Source organism: Eretmochelys imbricata, chromosome 23, assembly GCF_965152235.1.
Source record: "Eretmochelys imbricata isolate rEreImb1 chromosome 23, rEreImb1.hap1, whole genome shotgun sequence".
Classification (NCBI taxonomy): Eukaryota; Metazoa; Chordata; order Testudines; family Cheloniidae; genus Eretmochelys; species Eretmochelys imbricata.
Window position 1 is genome coordinate 16,072,036 of NC_135594.1, and position 10,962 is coordinate 16,082,997.

At 59.3% G+C, this 10,962-nt stretch overlaps 1 protein-coding gene across 1 annotated transcript; it reads left to right on the top strand.

Moving 5' to 3' along the window:
- Window positions 1–1,283: 1,283 nt before the first annotated feature.
- Window positions 1,284–9,526, top strand: LOC144279145 (vacuolar fusion protein MON1 homolog B-like). The gene is made up of 6 exons (XM_077840612.1): window positions 1,284–1,351; window positions 2,471–2,575; window positions 2,948–3,370; window positions 4,137–4,935; window positions 7,428–7,575; window positions 8,521–9,526. The coding sequence occupies exons 2-6, from the start codon at window positions 2,491–2,493 to the stop codon at window positions 8,737–8,739; spliced, it is 1,674 nt and encodes a 557-aa protein (XP_077696738.1). The 5' UTR covers window positions 1,284–1,351; window positions 2,471–2,490; the 3' UTR covers window positions 8,740–9,526.
- The last annotated feature ends 1,436 nt before the right edge of the window (window positions 9,527–10,962 follow it).

Consider the following 10,962-nt stretch of genomic DNA (forward strand, 5'->3'; position numbering starts at 1 on the left):
CAGGCTTGCTGGGGCTGAGCAAGTCTGCTGTGAAAAATGATATTTGTGTGTTGGTTAATGTCACTTTTCACAGCAGACTCAGTAGCTAGCTGGGAGGCTGTGAAAAAAGTGATATTAACATACACGTGTCACTGATCACAGCAGCTGACTTACTAGCTAACAAGTCTTTTTACAACAACAACAACAACAAAGGCAAGAATGTGCAAAGCACCTTATTTGTGTTTCAGTTCTGTTTAGGTCCAGTAAAGAATAGAGACAATTGTCCATAATTTTTATTATTGAGTATGAAAAAAAAAGCCCCACATAAATAAATTACAAGGATTCGGACATGGGTCTGTGCATAGTTATTTGTTTTCTCTAAAGTTAATTAAGTATTCTAGGAAAAACTTGTCAAAGTGGCCACCAGCAAGATTTGGTAGCCACATTCTGAGACCACTAAAAAATTTGTTGTGAGAACCCCTGCTCTGAGGAAGAGGACTAGAGCCAGGGAGAGAACCCAGGAGTCCTGGCTCCCAGCCCCCCCGCTCTAACCACTAGACCCTGCTCCCCTCCCAGAGCTGGGGAGAGAACCTGGAGTCCTGGCTCCCAGCCCCTGTCCTGCTGGAGTGCTCCCACATTGCTAAGTAGGATTGTGATGTCAGCACACTTTGCTGTGATGTCATCAGGCAGGGGGATGATGGGAGGAGGCAGTAGGATGACGTCACGGGGCTGCCCCGCGCTCCCCCAAAAGGACGAGGATGGTGCAACGCGCCTGGGTGATGACGTGGCACCGGGATGTCGTAGCACGGCATGATGCAATATGATGATGTCATAGTGTAGCATGAGGTAATCACTCAGTACAGTGATGTCATCATATCTCAGCATGATGACACAATGGCACAGCCCAGCGCTGATGGATCTCGCAACACAATGGAGCGTAGTGATGTCACAGTGCAATAAGATGACATCACGGCCCAGCATCATGTGTGGCACGGTGACGTCACGGCTCAATCACCAGCTGTCACCCCCAATCCCTGCCCCGTTGGCCATCGAAACCCTCCCCGCTCTCTGATTGGTGGAAATCTGGGGCTGGCATCTCGGGATTGGCAGGATGAGTCTCTAAACCCGCCCCCTCGGCTAGCTCTGCGCTCTCTGATTGGCTAAGTCTTGTGACAGTCTGGCCCGCACTTACGTCTGTACCGCCTCGTTCTCTGATTGGCAGCTACCTTGCACGCCAGGCCACGCCCCCCACGCTTTGCGCCCTGTGATTGGAGGGAGGCGCCGCCAGCCCCGCCCTTTCGGTTCCGTGCTGCGCGGCGCCGGGATCGAGGCTGCCGGAGGAGCGCAGGGGAGACCCTCGGGCGCGCGCATGGTGAGGGGAGGGGGGTCCGAGACCACGGGGGGGAGACCCCCCTACTGCCACGTGGGCTAGGAGGGGAGACCCCCCCCGGACCCCATGGGGGAGGAGGGGAGACTCCACCAGGGTCACATGTCGGGGGGGGGAGACCCCTCCCCGAGCCCCATGGGGAGGAGGGGAGACCCCCAGTGGGGGACAAGGGGAGACGCCCCCCAGGGTCACATAGGGAGGAGGGGAGACCTCCCCCGTAGCTACATGGGGAGAGGGAAGCCCCTGGGAAGGAGGAGTGCCCCCCTCCTGCAGACTCATGGGGAGGAGGGGAGACCCTAAAGGGAAGCAAAGAGGGAACCACCCCCCACAGATGAGCCGGGACCTGGCCGGGGGAGGCAGCCCTGCGTGGCGTTCCGTGTTGCTGTTACTGAGCTGCCCTCCCCAGAGGGGAGGCATCTCAACATCCCTCTATGCCTGGCCTGCTTTTGGTTGTGATAGATCCCCAGCATCCGCAGGGGGAGGGCTCTGATGCTGAGATGCAGCCACCTCTGGGGCGGGACAGCAGGGGGACAGCCACACATAACAACACACGGGGAGGGCTCCTGCGGCGCTGAGATGCAGCCACCTCTGGGGTAGTGCAGCTGGGGGGCAGTGCCCGGGAGTGCTGTGGTGTTGGAGAGGAAGTGGGGGGGATCTGGGCTCTGCCCTGGGCGAAGCGGGGTTTGGTGTTATAAGGGGGGTGCTGTGGGCCCTGCAGTGCTAAGCTTGGAGCCATTAAGCTCCCCGTGGGAAGGCGATTAGTGAATGGGGCTATTTCCTGCCGGCTCCTGCCTGGCATCGCTGCTGGGGCATGTGACAGCGATTAGTAACTAATGCTGGTCTGACCGGCTCGGCCCTGCCCTGCTGGGAGCGGCCCGGACTGGCCGTGGCTCCAGGCCTGAACAGTGACTTGGGTCCATCTGGTGTTCTCACCTCCATAGGGGGTGGAGTGGGGTAAGGCAGGGGGCTGGGAGCCGGGGCTCCTGGGTTTTCTCCCCAGTTCTGGGAGGGGAGTGCGGTCGAGTGGTTAGAGCGGAGGAGCCGGGATTCCTGGGTTCTCTTTCCAGCCATGGATCTCGACTTCCTGTGGCTTTGCCGTTGCAGGTGCAGCTTGGCATGCGAAGATGGCAACGGGCGAGCCCGGCTCACCGACACGGGAAGGGATGGCACTGCCCCAGGAGCAGGCCGGGCTGCGCCCCACAGATACAGGTGAGTGCCCGCCTGGGGCGTGCCCCCCGTACTGGGGACAGGAAGGTGTGGGGTTGCCCCCCATCCTGTTGCCAGGGGCGTTAGTGGGGCCGTGGCCACTGGGGACCCCTGCCTTACAGTGGGGACGCCCTCCTGATTGCTCTGCCTGCCCCATTCTGGAAAGGGGCATCGGGAAGACGCTGGAGCCTGGCAGAGAAAGAGTACCCCTAAATTGGTCACATAGGGGGCAAGGGAGATGTCAGGGGGCAAGGACTCCGGGATTCTCTCGCTGGCTCCAGGAGGGGAGTGGGGTCTAGTGGTTTGAGCGGGGGGCTGGGAGCCAGGACTCCTGGGTTCTCTCCCGTCTCGGTGACTCTCTCCTTTGCCCCCCAGAGGGGGACGAGCCCAGCGCTGGCCCGGAGGAGCAGGAGGAGCTGCCTGCCCCACAGAGCAATGGGCCCTTGAGAGCGGCTGATGGCCAGGGGGACACCCAGGAGGAGCCGAGCGACAAGGAGCTGTCAGACTCGGCCTCCACTGACAACACCTTGGAGGACTCGAGCGAGTTTGGGCGGCCTCTGGGGGTGGTGGCCTGCGAGCCGGGGGGCCCGCTGGCCCCACCCACGCACCGCGACGAGGACGTGACGGCCGCCAGCTGGCGGGCCCGCCGGAAGCACATCTTCGTGCTGAGCGAGGCCGGCAAGCCCATCTACTCTCGCTACGGCAACGAGGAGGCCTTGTCCTCCACCATGGGCGTCATGATGGCGCTGGTGTCCTTCATCCAGAGTGGCGACAACGCCATCCGCTCCATCTACTCGGGTACGTGGGGGCTGGGCTTCAGGGCAGGGGGCGCTCTCCCCTGGCAGTCAGGGCCGGGGGCTGAGGGGCGCCGTCCTGTGGGGTGGGGGTCTCGGCAAGGGGCGCTCTCCCCTGGCAGTCGCTGCTGACCCAAATAATTGAATTCCTTAAAAATCCCGTAACACTTGCTCCCCAGTTGAGGCGGGACCCCCAGTGTCCTGGCTGTTGGGGCGCGGGGGATTCCATTCCACCTGCCTGATTTCCCCTCACCGCAGTTCCAGTTGGACGGGAGGAAGCTAGTCTCCGAATTATCCAGCTGCTGTGCTCCACCCCAGAGGTGGCTGCCTGTCGGTGCTGTGCAAGTCTGGTGTGAGGCTGTATGCTTGCTTTGGGGGTATTTAGAGGGAGGAGGAGGCTGGGACGCTGGCAGACCTGTGGCCGCAGGTGCATGAATAGGTCCCAGGGGAGCCGTAATGAGATTAGCCCTCAGCGGTTGATACGTTGCACTGAGAGTGCATAAATACGTGAGGCGTGACAGATGGAGAGGAAAACTCATGGGCCGTGGAATGGGACATGGGGCCTTTCCCCTCTAGGGGGCGCTGGCTCCCATCCAGCCCCAGGATGGGGAACTGGCTGGCTTAGGGCGGTGGGGAATGGGACCTGGGGACTGTCCCCTCTAGGGGGCGCCGGCTCCAATCTGGCCGGTTCAGGGGGTCGGGCAATGGCACTCAGGGGTCCCCGGGGGCCGGGCAAGCTCACTGTCTCCATGTCTGCCCCTCCGCCCCAGACGACCGGAAGCTGGTGTTCGTGCAGCAGGGCCCGCTGGTACTGGTGTCGGTGTCGCGGACGCTGCAGTCGGAGCAGCAGCTGCGCCAGGAGCTGCTCTACGTCTATTACCAGATCCTCAGCATGCTGACCCAGGTGAGCATCACCCGCATCTTCGAGCGCAAGAAGAACTATGACCTGCGGCGCTTGCTGGCGGGCTCCGAGAAGATCCTCGACCGCCTGCTCAACCTGGTGGAGTTGGACCCTGGCTTCCTGCTGGGGGCCGTGCGCTGCCTGCTGCTGCCCGCCTCCCTGCGGGACGCCCTGGGCACCCTGCTGCAGAAGGCCATCACCCCCAACCTGGTCTTCTCCATCCTGGTGGCCCGGAGCCGGCTGGTCACAGCGGTGCAGGAGCGGGCGGTGATTGAGGAGTGCCGGCTGGAGCCCACCGACCTCCACCTGCTGCTCAACCTGATTGGGGCCAGCTCGGCCTTCCAGGCCGGGGAGATCTGGACACCCATCTGCCTGCCCCGCTTCAACCCCGACGGGTACTTCTACGCCTACATCTCCTACCTGGACACGGAGTGCACTGTCTGCCTGGTGCTGCTCTCCACCGACAAGGAGTCCTTCTACGCCGTCTCGGACTGCAAGAAGCGGGTGGAGGAGGCCATGCGGACTCAGGGCTCGCTGCAGGTGCTCTCGGGCGGCCTGCAGAGCCCCTCCTATGGCGTGGGGCAGGTCGGGGTGCCCGACCTGCGGCACTTCCTCTACAAGCCGCTGGATATCCCGGAGAACTACCGCCAGCTGCCCCAGTTCACCAGGTACCGGGGCGCAGCAAGGCTTGGCTCTGGCTTTGGCCGGCGGGGTTGGTGTGTGGGAGGCTGGGTCGTGTCGGTGGCCTTGAATTTGGACTAAGCCCTGCTTAGTTCCTGCAAGGTCCTGGTGGTAGGGGCACTGGGGAGCAGGGGGATCAGCAGGGGGCGCTCTCCCCTGGCAGCCAGTGCCGGGCACTAGGGGGCGCCGTGCTGAAGGCAGCAAGGCAGGTGTCAGTAGAGCTGTCCTCAGTTTGCGGGGAGGCGTTCCGCAGCTGTGTGCTCCACCCCAGAGGCAGCTGTGTTTCAGCCCCAGGTGGGTGCTCCCTGCAGGTGCAGCCTCGAGGGCGCTTTTTGGTCACTGCAGTGGAGGACGGCTGGGATGTGCCGGCTGGACGGACAGCCTCCCGGACAGACAGCTGTCCTCCCTCTCCCCCCTGCGGCTCCGGGACGAGTTAAACCAGCCTTATGCAATCCTGGCTTTAAATAGGGCACGTCATGTGCTGCCCAACAAGGTGGCTTGTGTGAGAGACTGGCTGCTTGTGGGGATCACGGGGGCGGAGATGGCCCAGGGCATGCTGGGAATTCATGGGCCGCAGCAGTGCCATCATGTGGGGGAATGGTGGGGGTAGCTCAATGCCAGGGGAGAGGAGCTCTGACATCATGAACCTCCCAGTACCCCCAAAAAGAGGCGGGTGACACTGTCCGTGTGTTATAAATGGAGAAACTGAGGCATGTTCTTTATGTGCTGGAGCGGCAGGGATAGAACCCAGGAGTCCTGGCTCCCAGCCCCCACTGCTCCAACCCCCTAGCCCCCACTCCTCTCCCAGAGCTGGGGATAGAACTTAGGAGTCCTGGCTCCCAGCCCCTCTGCTCTATACTACTAGACTGGGGGGCTGGGGGGGATTGCAGCTGAGAGCTCGTGCCAGGGTGGGAAGAGTCAGTGTCGGGCACTTAATGAACCGCTTTACACCACACAACCGTTCTTCCTGTCAGCTGGACGTGGCATGGAATCGGGGTCTCTGAACTTCTTGTTCACAGCCTGAAACAGAAGTGATTGGCTGACGATACACCATGTTAGTCAGTCACATGGGCAAATGTTTCTCCCCCACATCAGAATGGGGGTCTGCCTTTCCCGGGTAGCTCCTCCCCGTCCCGGATCAGAATGGGGGTCTGCCTTTCCCGGGTAGCTCCTCCCCCATCCCAGATCAGAATGGGGGTCTGTCTATCCTGGTACCTCCTCCCCTGTCCTGGATGAGAGTGGGGGTCTGTCTTTCCTGGTACCTCCTCCCCGTCCTGGATCAGAGTGGGGGTCTGCCTTTCCCTGGCACCTTCCCCCCCCCCACTGTCCCGGATCAGAGTGGGGATCCGCCTTTCCCTGGTACCTCGCCCCCCGCCCCCACCCGTCCCTGATCAGAATGGGGGTCTGTCTATCCTGGTTCCTCCTCCCCGTCCTGGATCAGAGTGGGGGTCTGCCTTTCCCTGGCACCTCCCCCCCGCCCCCACCCGTCCCTGATCAGAATGGGCGTCTGCCTTTCTCTGGTACCTGCCCCCCGTCCTGGATCAGAGTGGGGATCCGCCTTTCCCTGGTACCTCCCACCCCGTTCCAGATCAGAGTGGGGGTCTGTCTATCCTGGTTCCTCCTCCCCGTCCCTGATCAGAATGGGGGTCTGCCTTTCCCTGGTACCTCCCCCCGCTGTCCCGGATCAGAGTGGGGATCCGCCTTTCCCTAGTACCTCCCCGCCCCCATCCCGGATCAGAGTGGGGGTCTGTCTATCCTGGTTCCTCCTTCCCGTCCTGGATCAGAGTGGGGGTCTGTCTTTCCCTGGTACCTCCCCCTCTTCCCGGATCCAAATGGGGGGTCTGCCTTTCCCAGGTACCTCCTCCCTGTTCCAAATCAGAATGGGGGTCTGCCTGTCCGGGTACCTCCTCCCCATCCCGGATGAGAACAATGGGCCCGTCTACCCTGATATGAGGTGACCGGATAGCCATACACCAAATACTGCAATAGGATCAGGATCTCTTGTCCTCCCTGCCTTGCAGTACCAGAACGAAGGCCTGTCACGTGAAGCACACAAGGGTCAAATCCACCTGTGGGCTTCTCCCGGACCCTCGTGTTAGCCAGTGGGACTCCCTGCCACAAGATACTGGGGCTGACAGCCCTGTAGGCTCCAGGAGCGTCTGGAAGATCTCAAACTAAAGGAGGGTTTTGGCAGGGCAGGCCTCACCCCGGAGGGGAGCTGGATTTCGGCAGTGAGCGAGCATTAATCTTTGGGGGCTGGGAAGCAGTTTCCTCTGGGGTTCCTCAGCTAGCCAAGATGCCATGCTAGATGGGCTCATGCTCCAGCTGTTTCTAGGTTTCCTTCTAGTTCAGTGTTCTCCCTGCCCTCCTGGTTTTGCGGGGTGCCGAGTTGAGACACTGGTAGCAGTAGCGGCAAGGAGGGGCAGTGCCTGGTCTCTGTGTCTAATCCTGCCCCCCTGGCATCTCTCGCCCTCCGCAGCCCAGAGCTGGAGGGGCCGTATTGCAGCGAGGAGGAGCAACACCGGCTCTTTGACCTCTACCATTACCTGCACAGCCGCATCCACAGCACCTCTCGCCCCCTGCGCCTCATCTACCATGTGGCCGAGAAGGAGACGCTACTCGCCTGGGTAAGGCAGGGCACTTTTAATGAGGCATCTAGGGGGGTCATGGGCCTCATCTCCCCAGAGGAACAGCAGGGCCCTTCTTCCTCCCCAAGAGAGGCTGGAGGACCCCCTATTATTCGCTCACCGCAGTTGGCTCCGGCTCTCTGCAAACTCAGGGAGCATCACTCACACATGGGTCAGTTTCCCCCAGCTCAGGCCCTCCGCAGACTCAGGGAGTGTCGCTGCCTTTGTGACACCTGGCTTATGATTTCAAGGTTTTCTTCCAAACTAGGAAGGCGAGATGCTGACTCCATTTGTAATGGAAAGCTGAGCTGCTGCTGTGATCGCATGACTCTAGCAATTGCCCTTAGGCATGAGCCTAGATTGCCTGGGCCTTCACCTGGCATTGGCTGCGGGTTTGGGAGAGACCACTTCCTGTCTCGGTAATATTCTAGTGTGAGGAGGGTGGAACTTCCTGCTCTGTTCTTTCTATCTTGCACTGGGCTCATTCCTGCTCCCCTAGCAGGAAGCACAGTGATGCCTGGCGTGGGAAGTGATCACCAAGGCCTGACCAGTCCCACCTGGATTGCAGGGGAGATGGTTCAGGCTGCTTGTTCCCAGAATTCCAGCGTCAAGACCCCACATGTTGCAGAATTCCCAGGCAATTGAGGGATGTGACTGGGATACGCACCTTAGTGTGATGTGTCCACTCATGTGATAGGCAGTGATGTGCTTTGGTTTTAACCACCATCAGTAGGTTTCAGAGTGAACATGTGTCCCATTGGAACTGCTTCTGGCTGTCATGCTGACAGCTGCATATGGGTTTAAAGCTTGTGCTGCCTCCCTCAGGGCTTGTGATGAGAAGAAGCTGGGGAGTGGGTTTGGAGAGGGAGGACAAGAGACAAGACCGTGCTGGGTATAGGGGAGAGGATGGGTTGACCTTTCCTTTTTCCATGTTCTCCTTCTCAGGTCACCAGTAAGTTCGAGCTGTACACCTGCTTCAGCCCCCTGGTAACCAAGGCCGGCGCCATCAATGTCCTCACCAAGCTATTGCGCTGGATCAAGAAGGAGGAGGACCGGCTGTTCATTCGCTACCCCCCAAAATACTCTACCACGCCTAACCCTGGGAAGGGTGCCAAGGGCAGCCGGCCCGATGGTGCTGAGAATGGATTTTTTGCTGGTCTCTAAGCCTGGGCCTGCTTCACTCGAGGCCCCTGTATTTCACTGGTGATTGGATAACTTGGGGGGGAATCCCTTCTCCTCTTAGAAGGGGAGGTCAGGGACCTCCCCACCCCTACACCGAGAAGCCATACTCTCTAGGAGTTGGCTCAGGCTTGGCCGGCTCCTTCCGGGGTGGTGTTGATGTGTGGTTATCTGCCTGACTTATTTATTGGCCTACTTGTGTCTCCAACTCTCTGTTGGGGAAGCCTGAGTGGGGGTTATTGCTTCACTTTGAGCCTCGTGCTCCAGGCTGATGTGGGCACGTAGGGGCATGGCGAGCTTACACTCTGGCTCGCATAGGCCTGTACCGAAGGACTCCACCTGCACAGTGGAGCTGGGGTTGGGTGCGGCTTGTTCCATCTCCTTGACGGAAGCTGGTTTTGGTTCCTTCCCCTGGAGCCTCTGCTCTCCGCCTCCCAGTGTGGATCGGCCACAGGCCCCTGTGAAATGGGCTGTGATGGTGTTTCTGTTTCCTTTGGATGAATTGTGGCTAATTGCACCCCTTGGCATCGGAGCCCAACCTGCTTTGAATCCATTTTTCAACATCCCCTGCTCTTTAAAAACCTGAGCCTGGAATGAACTTAGATTTCTCACAGGCACCCGGAGATTGGCGGCTCGTATTTGCCAATATATTTAACTGGGTGCTGTGTCTGGAAACATAGCTGTATGTGGGGCGGGAAGGAGATTACTCCCTCATCCCCCCGTCCCATGCACATGCTCCTCTCGATGCTATAAATTGCAATTGGGTGTTGGAGTTGCCTGCTGTGTTGTATTCTCCCTCCCTGTGCTGGTTGTGTTCGTTAACGCCTGCACCAATGCACTCTTCTCTGCTGCCCGTCTTAATTTAATGTTCCCTTTGGAAAGGCGGATCCTTTCACAGGAAGTGTCGAAATGCTCTTTGAAAGCAATGAACTGCCTCCCTCCTTTGCCGGTGACATCTGTGCCCTGCACTATGGTAACTGGGCTGCCCCGTCACTTTTCAGTCTCCTTGTCCATCCTGGTTGCTAGAAGGAAGGGCTGTTTGCTCCCCCATGGCCTTAGACCTATTGATCTGCAGTGGGATTGATCCAGAATCCGCTGGGTCTGTTTTTCACAGGAAGATCATCCCATGCCTCTGGAAAGCCATCCCCTGCCTGTGTCTCCTTTTAACTTGCATTTAGCTGCTCCAGGGAGACCTGGCAGGGTTGGGGAAGCAGAAAGAGTTTTCACACGCATGATGCACTGTGCCTAAAACCATCTTGGGTGGCTGTCAAATGAGGTCTCTTCCTGGTTGGCGTGTTCAACTGAGAATCAAAGTCTTATTAAAAAGTTGTTTTGATGAGGGTACATCTGGCTTGCTCCCTGGCCAGCACAGAGGATCTTGCCAAGGGAAGGGGGAATTGGGGCTTTCTAAATACTAGCTGTGTTGCCTTGGCCCCAGTGAGCTTGTGTCAGCTGGATGCAGACGGGAGGTCCAGGCTAGATTTTAACTCTCTTATGGCTGGAGATGTCAGGTCACAGCTGAGCTTGCCCCAAGTGTTGTCACGCTAACCCTCTGAGGTTGGCATTTTCCATCCCTGCAGCATTCTCCTTTTTGGCAGGGGCAAGCAAGGAAGGATGGGATCCCAAATCCACCTTCTCTTCCTGCTGTGTTCCACTCAACCATCAGGTACTCAGCACATCTGACTCTGCCTGGTGGGTATTTTTAATCTCAAATCTAAGTATTAAAGTGAGTACAGCCTGGCTGCTGGCAATGGAGGGATGTGATTTTTATGGCAGCGGAGGTCCTGCCAAGCAGTTCCCCCCACCCCTGCGCAAAGATGAGAGGGGAGAATGGATGAAACCCAGTCCTGCCCAAATGATAACCAATGAGGGACAGGATGAGCTTAGTCTGTGGTGCTGGGTCAAGGGAAGAGCAGCCCTGGACCCCCTGCTCTGGGGTTGCTGTACCCAGCTCCCCAGTCTAAGCCCCTGGACCCCACTCCCCTCCCAGAGCTGTGGAGAGAACCCAGGAGTCCTGGCTCCTAGCCCCCCTGCTCTAACCCACCAGACCCCACTCCCCTCCCAGAGCCGGGGAGAGAACCCAGGAGTCCTGGCTCCCAGCCCCCCTGCTCTAACCCACCAGACCCCACGCCCCTCCCAGAGCTGTGGAGAGAACCCAGGAGTCCTGGCTCCCAGCCCCCCTGCTCTAACCCACCAGACCCCACTCCC